We start from the raw sequence: 27752 nt of genomic DNA, 5'->3' as shown, positions 1-27752 counted from the left end.
TAAAAAACGAGTTATTTCTGGAATACGAAAAAAGTTTATGCAAACAATTGTTCACATTTGACTTATTACTTTATGGAACAGTTGTATTTCTGTAGACAATTTCTTAATAAAATACTTAAGATTGTATATTCTCCGCAATTTTGTCTGTACTAATAAAAATGGAAGCCATGTGATATGTGCAAATTATTCATGAATATAAAAAATACACCAGATAACAAAGATTTTACTGCAGATATATATAGCAATTTGGGGGGCGAAACATTATTGAAGTAATTAGTGGGTGTTAAGAGATTCTGTTAAATATATGTCATAAAAGATATATTTAATACAATTGTCAACCAACCGGATTTAACAGGAATATGTTATACAATGAAATGTATAACATTTCTATTAATAGAAATACTTGAAATAAATTAACACCTTAACACATTTTTTTTCTTTAAATAAAAAATAAACAAGATTTGTCCTCGTTTTTACATTATTCTACACACAAAAAAACACTGTAGCCCAGTGTAATAAATTGCCAAGTGATAAGTGAAATAATACATATATCAATTGTTATAGCAACAGATCTGACAACACTTTTAATTCCAAATGAATGTTTGATGGCATGGATGAGAATTGACGACGACGACGCTGCCAACAACAACAACGACTACGACAAATCTCTGGATATACGGACGACATGAGCCAATAACATGGAATTTTATATAGATTTGTAGTAGTGACTGCTGATATTTAAATTTATTGCCCACAATATAGAGATGTTCGGTGTCTCTCCTATGGCCGCCGTCCGTTCGTTGCACGGTCAAACGTACGTACGTACGATTATTGTCAGTAGTAAATTATTTGTTGCTGTTGTTGTTTTTATTATTACTTTTTTATGTTGTGATCAACATGCAAATCTTGTTTTATTCAAATTGCAACAATATAAAATCAATGGGAAAACATCTGTGGTATTGGTAGTATTCACTGTAACTTGGTGAATACATTTTGTAGTATATTTGGCGGTCTTGTGGTATTAATATTCTAGAAAATATGGACAAAAGAGACCCACAAGAACTAGGGTCTTTGTCAATTTTGTGTCACAGTATCATCATGAAATTTTTCTAAATGTAGGGGATAGGGGGCACCTTTGAACAGCGCTCTTAAAATCTCGGTTTAAAATATTTCCAACCCACAACCACATTTTGTATATGGCAATCTTATTCTCTATCTGCGTTGTCGACAAATTGTGCATGGGTGATCATGTTTTCGCAGTGCAATTGTAAACTTTTAACCTTTTGGTTGAAAGGGCGCTGGAATAATTCGGGGATCGTTTTCTTTCGATAAACAATTTTTTTGCATTCCAACAATAATTTCAAACATAACTAATGTATTTTCATTCATATATATTTTCTACAAAAAAAAAAAATTATTACAAATTTCCGTAAAATGCCACAGGTGGGGCACCTTTGAACATGCCAAATAAACTCCAGTAAAAAACGGAGTTTTCAACTTTTGGCTTCGATTTCTCAAAATTTCAAATGGGTTAATAAGAATACAAAATTGACTGTATTTTTCACCATATTAATTTTTGTTTCAAGTCATTTTATATTTAAATAAATTTTGATTTGATTTTTTTTTATTTTCGAAACTTATTGTATATATTTTTCATAAATAAATGCATTTTTGATATGTATGAATAAAATACATACACATTTGAACATAAACAATGTAAACCAGTAAGGAAAGTAGTAAAGTAGGACGGGGCCGACTATATGATACCCTTCACCACTATGGGTATATTAAACAGGACTATTAACGTGAAATTGGATGAAATAAAATATGTGATATTTATCTAAATGTGAATCTACCTAGATCTATCCATAAAGTATGTAAATCGACTTCAAACAAATATAAATAGGCCATCCTTGGGCTATGTCTGTACTTCTAGAAAACGCAACTACGTAATTCTATGCTCAATTTTATACGTTGTGCAAAATTTGATGTCAATCTGACTAACATGAGGAGTTTGATGCCCAATTTACTTGAAATCAGAAATATAAATTTTCGTGCAAATCGAAAGATATATAGCGACTTTGGTGAACCATTTACATGAAATCGGACGAAACTATATGTGGGAGCTATGTAGAAATCTGGACCGATTTTCTCGAAACCTGGCAGACATCATTCCAGGCTCAATTCAGTACGTTATGCCAAACTTCGTGCAAATCGAAAGATATATAGGGACTATGGTGCACCATATACATGAAATCGGACGAAACTATATATGGGAGCTATATCTAAATCTGGACCGATTTTCACGAAACTTGGCAGATATCATTCTAGACCTAAATGATTAGGCTGTACCAAATTTCGTCCAAATCGAAAAATATATAGGGACTTGGGGGCACCATTTACATGAAATCGGACGAAACTATATATGGGAGCTATATTAAAATCAGGGCCGACTTTTCGAAACTTGGCAGACATCATTCTATGCTTAATTCAGTACGTTATCCCAAATTTAGTGCAAATCGAAAGAACACTTTGACTTCGCCCGTAATAAAATATATTTATCAAGCTTAAAGTATGTCATGTGTATATTCATTTTAAAGGTTACATATGTACCTACTAGTTAAAATTTATAAAAAACCCAAAATTATAAAATAAAAAATTTTATAAGGTTTGAAAGAAAAAAGTGTTCAAAGGTGCCCCCCTCTCCCCTATGCCATTCGGGAAGTGCGAGAAGAAATGGACTAATACTCTTCGAATCAAATTGGATACTTCGTTTCGTAATTGTTTGAAATGAATACATCTGTAAAGTACACCTCGTTAAAATGTAAGTATTTTCCTAAATACCAAAAACAACAACTGTTGCAAATGCAATATTTTCAAATATAAATAAAAAAATTGTAAACAAGCAAATATTTAAATTAAACGTTAATTATTTAAACGCCTATATAAACAAATTACGGAACTGCACACATTCTCTGTATCTAATTATTTATTTTTGTTCGTATTTTATATTTCAGATTCTTTAAGAAATTTGTAAATAGTTTTAGATCATGTTAAAAACCAGACGAAATTACAACAACATTTGTATTTGAAATAATATTGTTGATATTTAAGTGATATAATATTGGAATAGATATGATGACAAAAGTCTGCAATTTTAAATTGATTAAAAATAAGAGGCACAAATGTAGAAAAATGTCAAGTTTAGGTTGGATCTATATGCAGTGTTGTCAATTAAGCACTTTTTCAATTCGTTGAGTACCAAAAAATTTGATCAAGCACCTATAATTTTTTTCTGGAATATTTTTACAACGTGAATTTTTTTGATTTCACATTGAAATTTCCATATGGACGTGACCAAAAGTATGAGAAACTAATTGCATCATCGGCGATCAAAACATTCATGCTTATTCTGTGACCTAGCGTTGTCCTGGTGGAACACGACACCAGTCCTGTTGACCAATTCGGCCCGTTTCTGGTCAATTGTAAATGGTTGAAAACCATTTCTCCGGTTTTATCGACATTTTCAACGACCGGCCTGGCCTGTGCGAGGTGCATCTTTAACATCAAAAATTCCTGAACGGAATCTACGAAACCAAAATTGCACGGTTAATTGAACAAAAATTGTGCAATTTTTGATGTGCAATTAACCGAAAAATACTGTATATTTCTTTCGATTACGATGACATTTTTTATCACTTTATAATTTGTAACGATGCTGAAACAATATTTGACGTAATTATAGATGGTTTGCAAATATTACTAAAACACTCTTCCGCCCATGTGTCTCATCGAAATATTGTCTTAAAATCCAAGGTTTCATTGGACATAATCAGTTTCAAACAATTTGGAGCCAATTTAGAAATTTCCGTCTGTCCTTCGAAGGGAGAGTTATCAGCTCAATATTTGAATGAAATTGGTATTCAAGCACCGATTTCATCCAAACTTTGCACATCATAGGTCCATTTATAGGTCCTTGTTTTGACATCTATATACAGTGAGTGTAATAATTATTTTGCTTCAATATAAATTTGAAAAAATTTAATATATACGCCTAAAGCCAGCATACTAAAAATGTAAAATGAATTATGTATGATGGGATATGTTTGTGAATATATTTAGATCTTATTTATACAAGAATTACTGCGAATGACCTATTGGTCTCGAAGATATCGGCCAAAATCCATACCAACCCAAAAATGATTATCAAAAAAGTATTTTGCTTTTTATTATTATTTTAGTAAAAACCCATTACCTATCACACGCTTTGTCTCTTTATAGTTACAATTGCGGGTTAACACATACTATAAGCGATTTGGCGACGATTCCAATAAAACACAGCATTTTTTCGCGAATATTTTCTCACATTTAAGTTCAATTTATTCTGCCGCAATATTTCAGTCGTCGCGGCTTCTAAACATCCCAAATATGTTTAGAATAATAAAAAGGAGGTTTTACAAAATATAACGTGAGGACAGGACCTTAAAAACTATTAAAGTGAAAATCCTATAAACAAATTATTTAAAAAATATATAGCGAAACCCCATTTTTCTGACTTCGAAAACTTTATGGTCCATTACTATTGATCTAGGAACCATTATATGCGATGCAAATATGAATAAGGAGGTCAGATACCATTTTTCTAAGATTTCCCGAGGATGCGTTGTTATAGCATCGAAGGTAATCATAACTCAAAAATTCAGGGACCGAAAATAACAGTTATTTTTTAAAATACGAACAAAAAAAATCTTCATGTTAGACACATGGGACACCAATAGTGTCATATACCAATAGATTCGTATTGAGGAGCCCATTAAGGATATTGAGTGATCTTGAAAAAACACTCTCAGTTCCCATATTAAGGATTATTTTTTAACGGAAAAAATAAACGTTGATTTTTAACTGTTAAAAATGATTTTTATTTTGTCCGTCAAAAATAAAAGTCGTTTTGGGATTTTTATTTTTTTCGTCAAAAATAAAAGTCTTTTTGGGATTTTATTTTTTCCGTCAAAAATAAAAGTCTTTTTGGGATTTTTATTTTTTCCGTCAGAAAATAAAAGTCTTTTTGGAATTTTTATTTTTTCCGTCAGGAAATAAAACTCTTTTTATGTAAAGAAGTTTATAAAAATTGTAATCAGTTATAAAATTACAATTTATAAATATCTGTCCTTATTACAATAAGTGTACACATAAGTAATCAAGATCAAAGGTAAATAATATTTGTTATAAATTTTTAAAAAATAAATCATGAATATAAATTAAAGAATCAATCCCCTGACTATTAGGTCAAAGGTTATATAACTGGTACCAAACTCTATATGTTTATTTAAAAGACTTTAAAAAGACTTTTATTTTCTGACGGAAAAAATAAAAATCCCAAAAAGACTTTTATTTTTGACGGAAAAAATAAAAGTCCCAAAAAGACTTTTATTTTTGAAGGAAAAAATAAAAATCCCAAAACGACTTTTATTTTTGACGGACAAAATAAAAATCATTTTTAACAGTTAAAAATCAACGTTTATTTTTTCCGTTAAAAAATAATCCTTAATATGGGAACTGAGAGTGTTTTTTCAAGATCACTCAATATGCTTAATGGGCTCCTCAATACGAATCTATTGGTATATGACACTATTGGTGTCCCATGTGTCTAACATGAAGATTTTTTTTGTTCGTATTTTAAAAAAATGCACACCTCATTGATTTGAAATCTATACGTAGAAAATAAAAAACTTATTGTTTGTGGACTGAAAAACCACTAAACAGATTTTACTAAAATGTTCATAGTAAGTCAAGTGATCCCACGGAACCAACATAGTTTAGATAAAACTGAGGAGTAATAGCATCAAAAATATTCATACATTTGAAAGAATGTACATATGTAGAACATCTTCTATGGGTATATCTTAAGGTAGCGGCTTGAAAATATGTTTGAGTAACATGGATACAAATACTCATCATTCGATGAGGATATATTTTCGAACGATGAGGATATATATGTATTTTGAAATACTTATATAAATATGTATAGATTTAAAAAAGACAAAAAAATTGAAGTGAGTTGTGTGAATTTCAATTATAAATCGTTTTATCATCTGGAAAAAGTCAGAGACTGGGATAGGATAAATTCAGATACACCACTAATTTTTTTCAAAATACCATGTTGTGGAGGAGCTAAAAAGGTAAAAGTATTGGCATTGTAATTTATTAATTGTTGTTACATTGCGAAAAAAATTGAGTTTCAACAAAAACAAAATTGCCACTATTGCAGAAAACAGCGAATTATTTAATAACTACTACAACAGTCCAGTGTTAACGCGAGCATATAAAAATGCCAGGGTTTACATAATTTTAAAATGAAATGTAGCAAATATTGCAGTCGTATATAGGTACCGCTAGTGTTCTTATAAAAGGGGCTATAGTTTTTGGAATTGGATATATTTCTATGTTGAAATTTATGAATACAGTTCCATGTTTTTATAGAGCATCCATATAAAGAGCCCGCACTATTTTCGGTAATTTGAAGTATTCCGGGTTTTTGGGAACTGATATTTTTACTGAGACAATTATCAATATAGGCCCATATTTTGACATAGCCCTCATATAAGGTTATCCAAATTGGTAATTCGCGGTTTTGGAGTATACTGGCATAAATCCACGCAGAAAATTGTCATTATATAACTGTCATATTATGGACCTACTTCATTTTAAGTATTTTTAAGATTTTAATCGAAGTGAAAGTAATATGGTAAAAAAACATTATTCCCCGAAAACGTTCAACGTAGGTCAATGTTTTTATACCCTTCACCACACTGTGGTACAGGGTATTATATCTTTGTGCATATGTTTGTAACAGGCAAAAGAAAACGAGATAGATCGTTCTCAGTCGATGTATACATGTCCGTCCGTCTGATGATGTTAAAATTGTAAATTGGTCCAAGGGCGAACCCTATTGAAAACGGTTCAGATTTAGATATAGCTTCCATATATATTTTCGTCTTATTTTATGTAAATGGTGCACTAAACTCCCTATATGTGTCCGATTCAAACAACATTTTGCACAGCGTACTGAATTTAGTTCAGTTTGGTGTCTGCGTACTAATTCAGTCTAGTTTGACGTCTGTGAAGGTTTGCTTAAATCGGTTGAGATTTAGATATATCTTCTATATATAGTTTCGTCCGATTTTAGGTAAATGGTGCACCAAATTCTCAAATTGGTCCGATTGAGAACAAATTTAGCACAGCATTCAGATTTACATATAGCTCCCATAATTAATATTTTCTGGATTTCATACAAATGTTACACCAAAAGACCCAAGTCTGCGCCACTGACATAAAATAGATAGATTTCAGAATTGTATGTATATAGTTTTTTATTGGTTCAAATATCTATGTAGATCACACATTTTACATACATAATATCATCTCTGGTATGTTCCCAAAGTGGTGAAGGTTGTCATATAGTCGGCTCCGTCTGACTTTTGATATTTGCTTACTGTTTGAATGTATACAGAAGTCCCGCTTAAGTTTGGTTATGTTAAAGTTTTACAATATTTATACCCTACACAACTATGTTGTCAGGGTATGATAGCTTTGTGCAGCCCCAAGAGTTTGCTGAGTCGATCTATACATGTGTGTGCGTCCGTCCGTCTGTCCATTATAATTTGTAAACACGATACAGGCCAGAATTATGGACCAATCTTCACGAAATTTTGCATGTAGGATGGGTTCTGTAAAGATCGGCTAATATTTAGGGGATGAAATGGAACAAATACTAAATTTTTGTCCGTTTTTCTGATCGCTCCTGAGGCCTCAACTATGGCCCAAACATTGCGAATTTTTACATGGAGAAGGGCAGCGGGCCAAAGAATAAGCATGTATGTTTTGATAAAGATTGGTCAATATTTAGCGGGCCAAATGGACCCCGACTTTTGTGTGAAAAATTACAAAATTTGTATTCAATGGCGTATATATTTGTCCCTGAAGGACACAGACCCGAGAAGTTAATAGTATATCCAACAGGAGTGGTTGACCATTAAATTGATACCAATTATTATACTCAAATGTGGGAGTTACACCTAAAAATTTAAAGGTGCTTACGTAATGAGATATTATTTAGTAACCCATTACCACACTAGAGGGCGGAAATATAGCGCTGATCGCTTTGAAATTTTCCATGAGATTCTAGTTGTGGTCAAGGACAACGCCAATAATTTTCGGTGATGATCAGATAATAATTTTGGGATGAAGTGGACCGAAAATTTAATTTTTTGTGTTTTTTTTTCCAATGGGTCTATAGGCCAAAATTATAAGCCGAACATCACAACACAACTCACGGTGAAGGGAATCTGGGCAAGTAAGTTGAAAGGATGTACTAAATTTTAGGAATATATGTCAAGTGTAAGGAAGAGGTGCAGTTGACCTCTAATCGGAGAAGAGTTTGCAAATATCACGAAATATTGCCCATACGCAGAAAGTTAGAGTTGCGTGGTAGTTGTGTAGGGTATCGTATGGTCGGCCCTGTCCGATTATACTGCTCCGCTCACTGGTTTAAACTGTAGTTTGGTATTTAAATTTCTAAGAGAACAAACAACCTACTGTCACAAACTTTACAATGACATATTCGTCATATAAATGTTCAGGCTTTTTTAAGAAATTTTCAATGTAACCAACATTTATGATAGAGAATGGTATTTTTCAATCGTTGCATTTTGTTCCTGCCGTAAATAAAATAAATGTCTAATATATTATCAATAATCCATTAGGTGAATACCCTTATTGTGTTATTCATTGTAATCGCATAAGCTGTCCCACTTTTAAGGATTGGTTGATAGCACTTGTCATTTTATTTATTTTTTGTTTTTCTTTATTTATCTTCCTTTGTTTTTGTGCATTTTATTATTTTTATGGTATATATTAGATTCACCAAAATTTTTCAACTCACAATGTTTTTATTCGATACGATTGTTTGCCGTATACGATCGCGTACTTTTTTTGGTTTTAATCAAAACAAATAAAAACTCGATTGACTTGTTCTTCAAAAGCGATTTGGAACAGCTAAGTACGTCCACTCACGTCTGGAGTGAGAATACAACTGATTTAGTGGGCCATGGGAGAGTGATCATATGTAGGTAACAAAGTGAGTACATGGGTATGAGCGAACGAACATTGAACAACAGCCAATGTCTCTGCAAACAAACGATTCGAACGAAATTCGGTTATGGTATCGTATCTGCCGCGAGAGAGAGATGTGATGGATTTTTCGTTGTTGTTGAGGTTGTTGTCATTTTTGTTTGTTTTCAAGATATTAAAGAACGACGCCGGTGACGACGACGCCAACCAATTCACCAACCAACCAACAATTCAAAATTATGATCGTTATCTTGTTGTTATCGCAGCGCTTCATTCTTGCCAATTTGTTTGAATGTTTTGTGGTTGTTGTTGTTCGTTTTTGTCGTGTTTTCTCAAAATTTGTTTACGAACGTTTTCATGTAGAGATGTGAAGTGGTTGGCAGTTTGACTAAATGAATGGATGGATGGTTGGTAGTTTGTTTTTATTTGACAGAGAATTTTTGTATGCACCTTGATAAGTTTTATCGTTGTCATTATTCTACTGTTTGGTTATATCTGACAGAGTCAACACATAAGTCGTAAATATTACATTGTGGCACATTACATTGCACTGTAGTACTTGAAGGAGGTTTAGCCATGAAAAAATTTAATTAAAAAACAATACTTTATACTTTCACATTAGAATGAGCAATGTATTAAAATTCAGCTGCGGAGGCTTGTGGCCCTTAAAGTTATTTAACATTTTTGGTGACCACCTTATAAAAATACTGCATATTCATGAAATGGTTAGAAACGAAGGTTCCAGTATGATATGTATACAATTAAAGAAAGGCCAAATAGGAAGGAGAACGATGTAATCATATATTAAAATTGGTTTTAAAATATTGCTTTTAAATAAATTTTCATCAGATTGAAGATTATACTTATTTACCTCTTTATAATCTAAATTTAGAGGACGCACAGGGATCATCTTTGTGGAAAGTTCATACAGAAAAATTTTAGTTCATGGCATGTGATAAGTTAAGTGCAGCACATTACATTTGTAGAGACTTTCACAAAATGCTATAGTCGTGCCACAAAATAATTAGGAACAACCCGAACTTTTGGTAAAGCCGAGTCAAATAAAGATTTGCTGTGTGAACAACAGAAGCCAATGGTCAATGACATTATTGGACCATACCAATCACTCTGCGCCAAATCCTGGAAAAGACCCCCGAAAACACATCGACACATTCCACCTATTCGTCGACAATAAAGCCGCATTCGACAGCCCTATCTTGGAAAAGACCCCCGAAAAACACATCGATACATTCCACCTATTCGTCGACTATAAAGCCGCATTCGACAGCCCTATCCGTTCAGAGGTGTTCAAAGCCATGTCTGCGTTTGGCATTCCTGCAAAATTAATTCGGCTATGCAGGATAACTTTAACTGGCACAAGATCAGCAGTTAATGTTGGAAGGGACACCCTCGGAGCCCAGTAAAAGGTCATACGAGAGGCAAAGGTGAACAGAAATGGCACTCTGTACACCAAACAACACATATTACTCGCCTACGCCGATGACATCGACATACTGGGTCGAACATTGAGAGCGGTAACAGCAATCTTTAAACAAATTGAGAAGGATCTGCCAAAGTGGGTCTGGCAGTAAACGGCAAGAAGACCAAAATTATGTTATCAACGCGCAAGACCAGTAGAGTCGGCCCAACTGTGGAACTTTAAAACTAAAGCTTTGAGGTATTCAAAGATTTTATATACCTTGGTACCGCCATAAATAAAACTGATGTCATTAAGTTTTGAAAGAGGGATAGTGTTGGTTACTTTTTCAGGTAGGGTAGTCATTCGTAAACGTGGCCCAACAGCTAAATTGCAAAATATTTTAATATCTTCGTTCGGCTGAATTTTAACGATTTTATAGACCCAAAAAGAGAAATTTTCAAGACCCTCTGTATGGGAGGTATACCAAATCGAGGTCCAATCTATCCTAATGTTATCAGTTGCTTTATAGACCAAAGTAGATGTAAATAGCCAATTTTCATTGAATTTTGGTTGTATATTAAAGAGACCCATTATATGGATAATGGTCCTATCTATCCCATTCTTGTCAGTTGCTCTTTAGGCCACTAATAAGCACTTGTGCACTCGCGACATGTAACGATACCTCACATTTCCGTACTAAAAATTATTAATATTGACCATGCCGGTGTTTTGGGAATTTTAGGCAGTAGAATATGACATTTGTCTTTTTTCTTGTACACTGCCGGTACCGCCGGACCGATATCAGTGAAAAATCCAGGGACCGGAGGGGATCACCTTTAAATTACAGATGTTGATATAGGGGAGAGGGGGGCACCTTTGAACACTTTTTGCTTTCAAGCCTTATAATTTTTTTTATTTTATAATTTTTGTTTTCTTATAAATTTGAACTAATACGTACATATGTAGCTTTTAAAATTAATATACATATGACATACTATAAGCTTCATAAATATATTTTATTACTGTTTTAATGGACGAAGTCAAAGTGTTCAAAACTGCCCCCCCAGGGGGGCAGCTTTGAACAAGGGTTGCCATTTTTGAACGACATGGTTTTTTACAGTGTTTATGTTCAAATATGTATGTATTTTATTCATACATATCAGAAATGCATTTATTCATTAAATAATATATATATAAAAAGTTCCAAATTTAAAAAAAAAATAGATCAAAATTTATTAAAACATAAAATGACTTAAAAACAAAAATTAATATGGTGAAAAATACAGTTAATTTCGTAATCTTATTATTTGAAATTTTGAGAAATCGAAGCCAAAATTTAAAAACTCCGTTTTTTACTCGAGTTTAATGGGCATGTTCAAAGGTGCCCCACCCATGGCATTTTACGGAAATTTTTAATAACTTTTTTTGTAATAAATATATATGAAAGAAATTACATTAGTTATGTTTGAAATGATTATTGGAATGCAAAAAATTTGTTTGACGAAAGAAAACTATCACAGAATTCTTCCTGCGCCCTTATAACCAAATGAATAAAAGTTTACAAAAACACTGCGAAAACATGGTCACCCATGCACAATTTGTCGACAACGGAAAAAGCAAGCCAAAGTGGTTTACGCAGATAGAGAACAAGATTGCCATATACAAAAATGTGGTTGCGGTTCGGAAAAATTTTAAACCAAGATTTTATGAGTGCTGTTCAAAGGTGCCCCCCTCTCCCCTACCTGATATGTTGCAACTTTAGACTTACCCAAGGTGAGATCCTAATTACTTGGTGATCAAATTGAAGCTATTGAGGGAAGGAGACATTCCTCTAACATTTAATAATAACGAATTGTTGGTATTGCTTTAACTAGCAATACCAACAACTACGTTATGTGCATTCGTCACAAAGTGACGACACATGGCAGCGGGAAATGTATTGTAGTTTTCTGCAAATGCCTTATTGACAACGAAGTCAGGCACCAACGAAACGAACTTCTTATCGCTGGTATCGTAAGAACTTCGAATTGGCACAAGAGGCATTTGGGTATGAAGTTTTTTTTAAAAAACATTACATAGCTTCTGGGGAGAATATCCCAACAAAAAACTAAGGTAACTGATGAGGATTAGTGGCGAGATCGGAAACTATAGTCTTCCCTGCCTTACCCCTCGGCGGAAAATTCCATACATTCCCCACTAAAAAATAGTTGTTTTTTATAAAGACAACACACTGGGATTCAGCCTGACTATTTTGCAAAAAACAACCCGAAAACACTGCTGAAAAGAAAAATCTTTCAGCGGGATCTTCCTGTAATAGGCTTTGACAAGTCAGGCAAAAAAAAAATTTATTTTTTTTAAATCGCGAAAGCGTTTTTTTAAATGGGGGGAACTTTGCTTTATTGACTATTTCACCATTCGACATACAAATAAATTCGTTTGTTAATCGGTATCATATAGGTCTTCCCATCATTCCATTTATCGAAAATTAAGTTTTCCCATATTAAAATTATCACAGTATAGCAACGACACACAACCATCAGTTTTTTAATAAAAAATGTGGCATTGAAATATCGCAAATTCTATATAGTAGTGCAGTAATCTTATCTGCAGAAAATACATTTCTTGAATAAATTTGATAACAAAAAAGTGCACCTTCATTTAAATAAAAATATAGCCTAATTTACATACACAAATAAGATGATACGAATCAAAAAAACAGTAAGGAAAGTAGTAAAGTCGGACGGAGCCGACTATATGATACCCTTCACCACTTTGGGCATATTCAACAGAAGAATCATAACAGACGTCGAATTTTTGAAGGACCATTAAAATGAAAATGGATCCATAAACATGTCATTCTGCAACCGATACAAAATTTTTCATTTGGTCAGATATAGGGTTGCTTCTTACAATGGGACAAAATTATATAAAGCAATGTAAAGGAAATATATATATATATATATAAGCTATATCGAAATCTAAACAGGTTAAATTATATACATTATGTACTTAAAATCGGGAGAAAATATTTATAGGAGCTCTATCCAAATCTGAACTGATTTCAAAACTTTCCACACGCTAGGTTATATTAACATCAGTACGTTGTGCAAAATTTTGTGTCAATCGGTCTACCTTTGGGTCTTTGTTGAACCATTTACTTAAAATCGGACGAAACTATATATGGGTGATATATCTAAATCTGAACCGATTCTTATTATACTTAGCACACGATACGCTATACTAAATTCAGTACATTGTACAAAAGTTTGTATCAAACTGCCCAACTTTTGGCTCTTTGGTGCGCCTTTTACTTAAAATCTGATGAAACAATATATAGGAGCTATATCTAAATCTAAACCGATTTCAACTAAACTTGCCACAAGTTATGTTATAGTAACTTCAGTACGTAGTGCAAAATTTTGTGCTGATTGGACCCACCTTGACGAATCACTTATATCCAACTTCTAGGTTATAGTAACTTCAGTACGTTGTGCAAAATTTGTGTCAATTACTTGTAGAAGCTATATCAAAATCTTATATTAACTACAGTTCATTGTACCAAATTGTGTGCCAATCAGACAAACTTTGGGTCTTTAGTGCACAATTTACATACACTCGGAAGAAAAAATATATAGGAGCTATATCTAAATCTAAACCGATTTTCTCGAAAATTAACACACATAATTCTAGACCTAATCCATTGCGCTATACCAAATTTCGTGCAAATCGAAAGATATATAGGGTAACCATATATAGGTGAACCATTTACATTAAATCGGACGAAAATATATATGGGAGTTATATCTAAATCTGGACCGATTTTCAGGAAACTTAACACACATCATTCTAGAACTAATTCATTACGCTGTGCCAAATTTCGTGGAAATTGAAAGATACATAGGGTATTTGGTGGACCATTTACATAAAATCGGACGAAAATATATATGGGAGCTATATCTAAATCTGAACCGATTTTCACGAAACTGAGCACACATCATTCTGGACCTAATTCAGTACTCTATGCCAATTTTCGTGCAAATCTAAAGATATATAGGGACTTTGTCGCACCATTTACCTTAAATCGGACGAAACTATATTTGGAAACTTTATCTAAATCTGAACCGATTTTCTCGAAAATTCGCACACATTATTCTGGAACTAATTCAGTACGCTATACAAAATTTCGTGCAAATCGAAACATATATAGGGACTTTGGTGCCCCATTTACCTTAAATCGGACGAAAATATATATGGGAACTATATCTAAATCTGAACCGATTTTTCCCAATTTCAATAGGGTTCGTCCTTGGGCCAAGTAAGTGAGCTGTGCCAAATTTCATCCAAATCGGATAATCAATGCGACCTGTACTTTGTTTACAATTTAACATGGACAGACGGACGGAGATGCATAAATCGACTTAAAAAGTGATTCTATGCATATTCTCAAACATTTTTATATTGAAGTTTTCTATTTGTTACTTATTCATAAATTATATTTGAAATTCAAAAAATCCAATTTAGACATAAGGAAAGGTCCGAAGCTGGCTGTGCAGACAATATGAAAGATTTCCCCATTAAAGAATGAATTTAGACACACCAAATTTAAAAAATGATCTACATAGAATTGAGGTATAGGTGCAAAATTTTGTATTGGTGAACTCTGAACCATATTGAAGTAAATATAATGTCCATCATTCTATACTGAATCTGGATGTATGGACAAAATTTAATGGTTATCAAATATCGCTGTGCACTATTTCTTTTGAACGGATTTTAACAAAATTTGTATTCTGGTTCGGAGGATTTACTATGTCAATCGGACATGCGTAGCAGCTATATCTGAATCAAAATCAATTCAAACCAATTTCAATATGGTTTGTTCTTTGGTTAAATGAATGAGATGTGCCAAATGTCATCGCCATTGGATAATAGTATCGATCTGTAGTTTGTTTATGGTGCAGACTATAAAATCAGAATATTATAATTAAATATAAGTTATTATATCTGGAAATCTTATGATTTTTTTAACGATTTTCCAAAAAAAAAAACACCATTCATTTGTGTATTTTTCCACTAAGAACCAGAATATTTAATGTTGAAATTATAAGCGATTTCAAATCATAGAGATCACGTACAATTCTAAAACACATCAATGTTCCTCATTGTACATTTAAAGGTTAATAATAGATTTTCAAACGCCTAAAAGTATGCAACTGTTTTGTTTCATTTAATTTAATTAATTTTAAAAAAAGACTATAGGTGTTGGAAATAAGCAATTATTATTTACTCTCTTTAAATTTCGTGCAGTTATTCTCATGAATAAATATTGGATAAAATGATAAAACATTTTCACTAGAGCTATAGTAGTAGAGCATCGATCCACGTTTTGATTTAATCTATAATTTGGAACTTCGTTTTTTCATATACAATGTAGTTTATTGTTTACATAGTCCCTATTTCCCAAGAATTGTTTCCGAAGGCATGCAAATGCTGGGCAATGACACAGGAAATGTTCCAGCGTTACTTCCCCACACGCTCTGCAAATGCTGCTACCTTCGCATCCAATCTTGAGTAGATGTGCCTTCAGGCTGAGGAGTCCCGTGAGAATACCCGTCAGTCGGGTTATTTCTTTTTTGTTTACCATTAGGATTTGCTTAGTTTTGTTTTTATTTGGGTCACTCCATAAGATGTTGGTGATCTTTCCTGTCCTCTCTCTCATTTATTTGCGTATTTCGTTAAAGGGTTTGGCGTACGCCTCTTCTACAAAAGGCCAGCATCTATGGGCCTTATGAGAATATAAAATAACATATTGTGATAATTAGATACCGGTTCTATAAATTAAGGACGAAAGGGACATACAAGGAATAGATTTAGAAGAAAGAAATGTTCTACAAACAAAAATTCGATTTTACTGCGGAGATGTAATTTTCAAAAATATATACAAACGCTACACATCAAGATATTGAGCAATATCTTCATGTATAATTGTGTCGCCAACTATGGCGAATTTTTCCTTCTATGGTTTTCATATACTCACCAAGGTCTTTCATCCCCAATATGTTTTTATCTAAGAGGTTTCGGGTGTTGATCAAATCGATTACTCAATTCGCTTCAAATTAAATTTACAAATTAGTCCCATATTCGGACTTGATATAGACTTGGAAAATATAATAGATTGTGCAAAGTTTGTTAAATCGGACATTATGTTATTGGATACATAAATATTAAAAATTTTGACCATTTGTGGGGAAGGTGCCAAAATGAGTGGGTCCCATTTTCGGACTTGATCTAGGCTTGGTAAAGACAATAGGTTTTACAAAGTTTAATTCATCGGTTAGTCCGATATTCCACATCTTGAAACTATAACTAATTTTGAAAAAAATATTAGTTTGGATGAAATCGGAAAAATGGGGTCTAAAACCAATATTTCTATGAGGCACATTTTTGCCGTATAAAACTACGTGGTCTGTTAGTACGTAGAGTTGGAACTGAAGTGAATATCTCTCGGCCAGTGTTTATGATGGCCCTTAATTATCGATTCGTTGTCGTTCGCAGCAATTGGGGATCTCTAAGATGTAGCCTTTCAAAACAAAACTAGTGTAAGAACTGAAGCATAACGACCTACCGCAACACCAAGATTTATTGATTGGGCTCTTGAAAAGTTGGCGGAATATCAACTTTTTCATCGAAAAAATGTGTTCAACGACGAAATTAAAAAATTAAAAAAGTCAGAATTTGGTGCGGTTTATAGACTGGTGGGTCATACTTCCGCAAACATGAACGTAACTGTGAAGAGCGGGTACTACCCATGAAATAATCTTCAAACATTAAATTATTTGGACCGTACTATCGATTTCAATAAAAAGTTCGTTTAAATGTCTCTATTTTATTTTTTTATTATAAACGTTCCTATAGCTCTTGTTTGGAGTACAACTGTAAATCTAATGAAATGATACATCCAATTGATTTTTGTCGATTTAATATGGTTTGTTAAGAAACCAAATAATCACTTCTTGACTGATTGTCCTGGTTTTTCGAGCTCGTCAATAACCGATGAAAACATTGAGATAGTGAAGAAAATTATTTTGGATAATCGTGGAATCAAACTGGACATATCTGGTAACGATTCATTCATCGTAATTTAAACGATTACTGTTTTCTTTAGCTGCAATGGCATGGTACATCATGAATTCATTCTACAAAGTCGTAAGATCAATAGGCAATACTCCGATGAAAATAAGCTGCTGGCAATACCATAAAATGTGTTTCAGAAGTGTTTCGAAGATTGAAACCAGTAAGGAAAGTAGTAAAGTCGGACAGGGCCGACTATATGATACCCTTCACCACTTTGAGTATATTCAACAGATGAATCCTAATATACGTCGCATTTTTAAAGTACCAGTAAAATTAAATTGCATCCATAAACATGTCATTGTGCAACCGATACTAAATTTTTCATTTGGTCAGATATAGAAGCTATATCTAAATCTGAACAGATTTCAGGAAACTTAACACACATCATTTTAGAACTAATACATTACGCTGTGCCAAATTTCGTGCAAACCGAAAGATATTAAGGAACTTTGGTACACCATTTACGGACGAAAATATATATGGGAGCAATATCTAAATCTGAACCGATTTTCACGAAACTTAACACACATCATTATAGACCTAATTCATTACGCTCTGCCAAATTTCGTGCAAATCGAAAAATATATAGGGACTTTGGTGCACCATTTACATTTAATAGGACGAAAATATATATGGGAGATATATCTAAATCTGAACCGATTTTCGCAATTTCAATAGGGTTCATCCTTTGGGCCAGATAAGTGACCTATGGCAAATTTCATCCAAATCGGATCATAAATGCGAAATGTACTTTGTTCACAAAAATACATGGACGGACATGCAGAAAGTGATTCTATGCATATTCTCAAAAGGAACCATGTGTCTATCTCGTTTCCTTTTGCCTGTTACAAACATATGCACAAAGACATAATACCCTGTACCACAGTGTGGTGAAGGGTATAAAAAACCTTATATATAATTATTGAAAAAAATATATAATGGTTTTTTGATCAGTTTTCATATGAGCATGGGACAGAATGACTGGTATCTTGTACAATATGCTACGCTCCTGAAGTATATTGAAATTTTACTTGGCATGAGATTGTCTATATATCTCCTTTATGCTGTAAAAAAAACTGAAAAGATAAATATTTTGCGACTCAATGTTTTTGAGGTATTTCAAATTGGCATTTCCATTTTAAATTCAGTGCAAAACGTTTTTTAAATGTTGTTGTTGATGTTTGTTTTACATTAGCCAATTTTTATTTCGCTTGCTATAATAACCACCACTAATTGATTCCATTATGAGGCATTTATGGGGTTGTTATTCTCTTAATGGCGTCTAAAATCAATTTAAAGTTTTCAATATCCCTTATATTGTGATTGCCATATTGATTAGAGGGATATAAAATGGCATTAACTGAACAATGTGTCATGGATTACAGCATATAGGGATGCTACGTATATTTGTATGTACCTGGATTGGTTGGTTGATGTCACACACATTTTACAATTTTAAGGGATGATGCTAAAAATTTTAAAACAAGCGCCAGAAAGAAATTCATTTCTATCTTGAATGTCATACAATTTTCAAAAAAATGGGAATATGTATATCAAATACGCAATTTATGCATTTAAATATTTAAAAAAAATCAAGACAAATTTATTATTTGTTAGAATTTTATTATGTGCATCAATGTCTACATTTGTTTTGTTTTTATTTTTGTCTGTGAGATAATTTTTGAGTAGCCAAATTGCAATGTCTCACACCCAGACATTTGATTAAATAATCTATTATGTGTTAAATAAAAAAACTGCAGTTCAAAGTTTACAAACAGCAAAAACATATGACGAATAATTGCAAATAGCAAAAAAAAGTGATAAGAATTAAGTCGTATTTGGGTGTGACGTATTTACCTCATTGTACCCTGACTGAAATCACTCGTTTTTCACATAAATCTCTTAAGAAGACGTACACATAACTAAGTAACCCATATTAAATTAATAATTCGTACCAAAAATGTTTTATTTATAATCGAATTTTTAATATATTTTTTGTTCATTTATTACAACTGGTAAACACAGGGCGGGTTCAACAGAAGGCGGGTTCAAAGTCCATGTAAATAAAAATAAAGCGAATTTTAAAGATAACGAAAACAAAAGAGGTTAATAGAACTTCAAATTTATGTTTTGTAAGGTGACCATATGTCCTCTTTTTTAGAGGACAATCATCTATTTTAACTGGCTGTCATGTATAAAATGTATGTCATCTATTTGTGTAATATTTCATCTAAAATGTTTACATTGTTCATTATTTATTTTAGTAAACTAAAAATTATTTTTTTTTCTGTTGTTAAATTAAAAACATTTACAGTTTCGTAACACTATTGGTCGGTATCAGAATTTACAAGAGTAATTGAAGATTAAATTGAGTCAAAAGACGCTATAAATATAACAATATTGCATATGAAACTGTGAATATTTTTATTATATACTCCACCATAGTATGGAGGGTATATTCATTTTGTCATTCCGTTTGTAACTCATCGAAATATTCATTTCCGAACCTATAAAGTATATATATTCTTGATCAGGGTCAAATTCTAAGACGATCTAGCGATGTCCGTCCATCTGTCCGTGCGTCCGCCTGTCCGTCTCTTGTAATCACGCTATCTTCTGAAGGAATTGAGATAGGGTGCTGAAATTTTGCATAGTATTGTCTTTTGTCTGCAGGCAGGTCAACATCGAAGATGGGATATATCGGTCTACGTTTAAGCATAGCTCCCATAATTTTGGTATTTTGAGGTTCTTGAGCGCGTTTTTCAACCGAATTCGCTGAAATTTGGTACATTGAGTTGCTATTGGATACTAAATGCTTCCACAAAAAATTATGAGCATATGTCCACTTTTTCTGGTAGCCCGCATATAGCAATTCAGTATTTTGGGGTTTTGATCGTATTTTTCCACAAAATTGGCTGTAATTTAGTATTTTGAGCTCCTTATAGGTACCAAATCTTTCCACAATAAATTATGAATATACGCCCATTTTTTCGGATAGCCCCCATATAAGGGTACCTCCAATTTTCGATATTTTGGGTTTCTTAAGCGCGTTTTTCAACCGAATTCGCTGCAATTTGGTATTTTGTAGTCTTATATGGTAACAAATCACCCTACCAAAAATTTTTAATATTCGCCACCTTTTTGGGGTCGTCCCCAAATAACCCCCTTTTTATACCCTTCACCACACTGTGGTACAAGATATTAGGTCTTTGTGCATATGTTTGTAACAGGCAAAAGGAATCGAGATAGACACATGCTTCCTTTTGAGAATATGCATAGAATCACTTTCTGAGCCGATTTATGCATGTCCGTCCGTCTGTAGATGTTAAATTGTAAACAAAGTACAGGTCGCATTTATAATCCGATTTGGATGAATTTTGGCACATGTCACTTATTTGGCCCAAGGACGAACCCAAAAAATCGGTTCAGATTTAGATATAGCTCCTATATATCTTTGTCCGAAAGTACCTATATATCTCTCGATTTGCACGAAATTTGGCATAGAGTACTGAATTAGGTCCAGAATGATGTATGCGAAGTTTCGTGAAAATCGGTTCAGATTTTTAGGTAAATGGTGCAACAAAGTCCCTATATATCTCTCGATTTGCACAAAATTTGGCATATAGTACTGAATTAGGTCAAGAATGATGTGTGCTAATCGGTTCTGATTTAAATATAGCTCCCATATATAGTTTTGTCCGATTTTATGTAAATGGGGCAAGAAAGACCATATATATCTTTCGATTTGCACGAAATTTGGCATAGAGTACTGAATTAAGCCTAGAATGATGTGTGTTAAGTTTCATGAAAACGGTTCAGATTTAGATATAGCTCCTATATCTGACCAAATGAAAAATTTAGTATCGGTTGCAGAATGACATGTTTATGGATCCAATTTCATTTTAATGGTCCTTTAAGAATGTGACGTCTGTTTAGGATTCATCTGTGGAATATACACAAAGTGGTGAAGGGTATCATATCATATAGTCGGCCCCGTCCGACTTTACTACTTTCCTTACTGGTTTATATTAAAATAGTTATCTGATTTGCTCCGTGATTGGGTTTGGTTCTAAGACTCTGTTGTAATCATTTTATCTGCGGAAGATACGAAAAAAACTAGAACATAAGGTTTGATAATTAACCTTATATATATTCATATATATGAACAGTAACCCACTTTTAGGCCTAGCCCCTGTGTGGAGGAACCTTAAGGAGGTAACCGATATTCCCCATGTTCGAACTTGAACAAATTTTGGAAGTAATAATAAGATGGGCAAAGTTTGGATGAAATCAAAAAATTTTGAAACAAATTTGGTCCAAAGAAACATGGGGAGCTTTCATATTTTAGGAAAAATGCCTATTAAAATTGCTGAGATTTGTAATTTGTTTACATATCGAATTAGAATTATCGGTATATGCCCACTTTTTAGTATGTTACCTATATTTTCATTGCACGAATCAGTATACCTATGGTGGTTGGTATCCAAAGTTCGGCCCGGCCGAACTTAACTCTTTTTTCAGTTGTTTTAATTGACCCAAACATGTACTCATTTTAATCCCCTTGAAATTTTTGATTTCAGAGGTTGCGTTGGGTGGAAATCGACTTCGATTTTTTTGGATTTCTTGTTCATATTAGGGGAACATCGGGTAATGTGGACTATGCGTCTAATGTGAAAAACTTTCCTATATCTTTGAAAAATCACACTTTACAATGCACTGTTAGCATTTCTTACAATCCTCGAAACATTTATAAAACTAGTTTTTTGTAGCCACAGCATGCATTCGTCGGTGTTCAGTTCGGGAAGTGAAAAAACCAGCGGGCGGTATGTCGAGTGATACGGTAGTTGAGGCATCGTTTTTGGTCAAATACAGACGCACAAGTATTTTGAGGTAATATGGATCGTCGTTGACGATGTTCAATGGATGCAGTATATAGATGTTGTTGCAGGGATTACATCGTTTTTGGTGGAAGTGTTAAGGCGACGTTGTTTTGGTTAGTTGTTGTTGTTCTACAACACAAGTATATTCATTCATCATCATAATATTCAGGAATATGTGGTAATATCATAGATTGAAATGAATTTAGTACATTTATTACATTTTTTAACTGTCGAACGAACTAAAAATTCATCAAAATAAAATACAACAATTTTATATTTTATATATAGTATTTTTATTAATAAATTTACATATTAATACACATCTTTGTGAACCATTTCATATATATTACAATTCTGGGCAGTTCGAACTTATAGATATAATTAAGACTAATTACATACATACAACATATAACAAATATATAAAACATAAAGTAGACATGTTCAAACCCTTTTTTTATACAAACAAAAATTAATAGCAATTAATTATGTATTTGTTAAGTTTGTTTACATTTTAGCTAGAATAGGAAATATGATACAACAAAGCATGTACTTTAATAATATTTTTTTTATTAAAAATTGTTTAATAAAAAACCAATAATAATAAAACCACACAATAACATCAACATTCATCCCTGTATATTAGTGTGTGCCAGTATAGTGGTTTGGAATTGAATATGTGAGAATTGTAAAATTTAAAAAATCGATTGGAATTTTCGAAATTCTCGAGATGTCCATTGGAGCGGAGGCGATTATATACAATATTTACTCCAAGATAGTACAAAAATACACTACTACAATTATTTTGTCATGGCTAATATAGGAGGCACACCCTAATATTTAAACATACATGTACAATACTTCCTAGGAATTTAAACTGTAATGAAAATAGTCCGTGATTTAAAATAAGAAATACTAAGTTCTATAACGTTCCGATCAAACACAGAAATTTAACCTTCAGCTTTGCCATTTTCAATGAAACCCAGGATTTACTGTGTCTAATAATCGGAGCACTTGGAAATGTAATCGAAGTTCTATTGTCCCAAATAGTTTTGGTTTGTTATCAAATAAAACAGAAAAATTAAAAATTATTTGAAAATTATTGGACGGATTGGTATTTAAATCAAAGATTTGTAAACAAATATATGTATCTCTCACAATAACCAGTATAATTTTTTTAAATCGATTTCAATTGAATAGTACCCTAAGACCATTTTCAGTTTAAGCCACAAAACCCACAATTTACATAAAAATCAAAATAAAATATTGAAAATATTAAATCAAAATACATACAATTATCATATACATATTTACATAACTAGGTTACTTCCATCACAGATATATCTGAAGTTAACAGATAAATTACACACAAACTAGTTTTACTTGCAACCAGGTGTTGCATGTTGTTATTAAACGCCATCACTGACTGAAGGCCCTAATTTAAGTTTCTTTGAAAGAATTTAAAACTAATTTGTTGTTGTTTTTTGTTTTTGCCATACCATAAAATACAAAATTACATACAGACTATTTTTACATACACATGGACACGTATTTTATACAAGTCCTCTTTAGTTTTGAGCCTAATTCTTATCGCATAGTAAGTAAGTAACATAAGAATCAGTTTTCCTTTTTCTGTTTTGTTATTTTTTTTTTTTTGTCCTTTAAAAATTGCCAGCCTTTTCCATTAAATACCAAGGTAAAAATACGCTCACAGCCACCGCCGCTACACACGTTGCACACATAACCACTGTCGACGAGATATTACTCAAAGATATTCCACTCTCATGATGATCCATATCTTCGTGTGGATGTTTTTCGAATTCCAGAACTTCGACATCGAAACGAAAACGTATACGAGCACTGGGTGATTCTTTGCGCCATACCAAATGGCCGGATGATTCACGACGTTCTAAGCTCCATTTGGGATCGTGTATACCGCCAGCCATATCCATGGTTGAATTCGTTTGCGGGGAGGGTGACAGTTTAAATGTGGATTAATCTGCAAGAGGAAAAGAAAGAGTGCAAAGTCCAATTAGAAACAAGGCAAGCTTTTTGGCATGATGATAAACAAATTTAAAGCTAAACAAAATAAAACTAAAATATACATATCGGTCATTTGCTGCAAGAGAGGCATAACTCAAAAAACGTGATTTTCGAGTTAATGATGCACGATTGTTCGCTATAATAGACCTCATATTGTATAAAAAATTCATATAAATATCTCTTACACACTCTAATTGAGAAGCTGTAGAAGTTCGTCTGTCCCATTAAAAGTGTAAGTAAATTGAAAACTTAAAACGCATTTTCTACAAAATCGTGCTTTTTTGAGTTATGCCTGTCTTGCAGCAAATGAGCAATATGTACTCGTATTTGCGGTGCTATTCAATTGATTTTTATAATTTAAAATATGATTTTGTAATCTTTTTGATTAGGGAGGGAGGGAGTAAATATTAAATTTTACGCAAATGTCCTCAAGCATCAACAAAATATCTAGAATTTGCCATGTAATAATTGTGTCATACAAATGTTGACTATTCACTTGGTGCAATTTTGGCATAGACTTTCCAACTTCTCCGACGGTTTCTTACGAAAAAAAGCTTCAATGTTGTTTTTAATGCTTGTCTGTATAGATATGTGCTTTAACATAGCCTCAGTCTACAAGCGTTAAATTGCAAAATCTAGGGGGAATAACATCGTTAAAAAAATCACTAAACTTGCCATTACTTAGCACAATAATTCTCATTCACTTCGTACTACGATACAGATATATGTTTCTCTTTCCCATACCGAAGGGATCGACATCGGACATTGACGAACTACGAGTAACGAAAATGTGTGGCTCGTCCGCAGTCTAAGTTTTTGCTGAAAGTTAGCAACGTTTAGGCTAACTCCACGCTCCTTGCTAAGCTCCACGCTCATAGTCAGCTCCAGCTCGACAGATCCATTAGAACACCAACGACCCGACAATATCTAGCCGAGTACCTTTATACCGATTGTGGTTCGTCCGCAGTTTAGGTTACTGGTAAAAGTTAACAACGTTTAGGCCTCGCTCATAACACATGTCCAGTCGAACACCAATGACCCGACAACACTTAGCCCAGTACCTTCAAACCGATTGTAACCAGCCAGTAGCCATATTTAAATTAAAATAATACCCTGTACCACAGTGTGGTGAAGGGTATAAAGAGTGAAATTGTAATCACTCGTGTTTTTAATTAAGGTTTGTGGGTTCCTAGGTTGACCTGTGCAACGACTAAACTTAGATAAAACCACTCGTTATAATCTGTGACAATTTCTAGATGCATTGGTAGCTTTTGCAATGCTTCTGGCAGATCTTCAAACCAAAATCGACAATTGAGCAAAAAATTAGCTTTGACGCTGAACACAATTCTTTGATAAAAAAGTGGAGTCTATTTACCAAAAGTTCGGTTTTGCGGTAGGTCGTTCGTCTTCAACTCGTGCACCAGCTGCATTTTAAAAGGATTCAAACATAAATCCTACCGCAAAATTTTTCACGTTGTTCAGTAACAGAGGCCCAATTGCAGCGAACGCCGAATTAGATAGCAAACCAGAATCATTCCAGCCATAGTTTTATGGGTGGGTTTCCACCACATGCACCACAGAAAAGATGCTCGTGATCTACATAGTAATACAAACGAGAACCCTTAAGACAACAGACCTATCAATCACTTCTGAGTTGCTCCTGATCAACATAGATATCTAAACGAGAACCTTTAACTCAACAGACTTCTCAAGCAGTTTTGAGTAACATTCACGCTGAAGAAGTCGTCAGCGAGTGTTGCGTATTTGGTTACCTTCGCCCATCTATAGGTTAACAGTTTCTAGGTAAATGTGATTGGTTTTATACAATGAGATCTTATAAGGCAAAGACCTCTAGAATACTTAAAATTGGTCGATCTATCAGAAACTCCGAAATGACTCATAGGAGGGAAATGCAAAATGACTTATCTTAGTATCGAAAATGCCGCTAACATCTAAGTATGGACTACGGCAAAGCGTCAACCGATATATCCCTTGTTCAATTCTAAACAACCTAAGGTAAAATATGTTCGCGGGTAATTTGTTATAGAATTCTATGTTTTTACATCCTCCTGCCCAGTTCATGTTTTTTGCCTCATTTTCAATCGAGTTAGCTTTAATTTAGAAACCCGTGTACATGGTTTATGAAAAATTTATTTGTAGAAAATGTTCAATATATGTATTTATTCTGACGTTTAACGGACCGCACGGCTTCCAAACGATTTATGTATAAGTTGACATTTCGAGGATAAAATACCTCTTGTTTGAAAATGTATAATATTGTTTAATGTTTGGACGTAGTCCTCGAATTTTCCATCTATAATTTATTTTTAATTCCATATAATATCCAGTCCGATTTGAAGACCCACCTAATGGTGGAGAGTATAAAAAAAACGGTTTGGTCGAACTTGACTGCGATTTTATGTGTTTTTTTTACTTTTTTCAACAACAACGATTTTGTGGGCAACAATTTGTCACACAATAGTTCTTATATTTCCGATCAATAAATTACCAAACCAATTGAATAAAATTTGCGTTTATGCGGATATAAACAAGGTCTTGTGTATTTACGAAATATTACAGCATATATCCAGTAAAGAGCAATTACCAATGTAATTATTAAAATTAACCACGTTTCATTGATATTGTTTTTTTTTCGAAATCCAAAAACAAAAGAAACATACAAAAATGTGGCGTGACTAGAATTGCACGGTGATATAGGCTTATTTCCTCTTACAGCTAAACATTACACACATTATATTTTATACAAAAAAATATTGTAAGGAAAAAAGAAATGTCATAAGAGCAAAATTGCCAGCAATGGAAACCTTTAAACTTTTTAGTTCTTTTGCAATCAATTATGCCACCACTATTAGGATTTAAATTTCAAAACAAAAATCACTGCACACTCACGTCGCGATAGGGTTCTCTATATTATAACAATAATAATATTATAACAAATAATTTTAAGCCGGTTAAAACTTTTAGCTTTTTCGCCGCCAACCACACAAATCGGCGTGAACTTGAATATTGGCAAAATATTTGTTGTTCGAAATCAAACCAGAATAACCACAAAGGCTGTTGCCTTCAAATCAAAAACGAATTTGTTTATGAATTCAAGTGATGCATTCGAATTGGCCTGATGTTTTGTT

The 27752-nt window shown here is 33.1% G+C and overlaps 1 protein-coding gene across 1 annotated transcript; it reads right to left on the bottom strand.

Annotated features, from left to right (window-relative positions):
* Positions 1-24221: 24221 nt before the first annotated feature.
* LOC133324460 (uncharacterized) lies at positions 24222-24520 on the bottom strand. Its single transcript, XM_061533295.1, has one exon. The coding sequence runs from the start codon at positions 24510-24512 to the stop codon at positions 24222-24224; it is 291 nt and encodes a 96-aa protein (XP_061389279.1). The 5' UTR covers positions 24513-24520.
* Positions 24521-27752: the final 3232 nt, after the last annotated feature.

Source organism: Musca vetustissima, unplaced genomic scaffold (genome assembly GCF_032173495.1).
Source record: "Musca vetustissima isolate MV318-11 ecotype Yass unplaced genomic scaffold, APGP_CSIRO_Mvet_v1 utg5482, whole genome shotgun sequence".
NCBI lineage: Eukaryota > Metazoa > Arthropoda > Insecta > Diptera > Muscidae > Musca > Musca vetustissima.
This window is presented reverse-complemented; position numbering and strand designations above follow the sequence as displayed.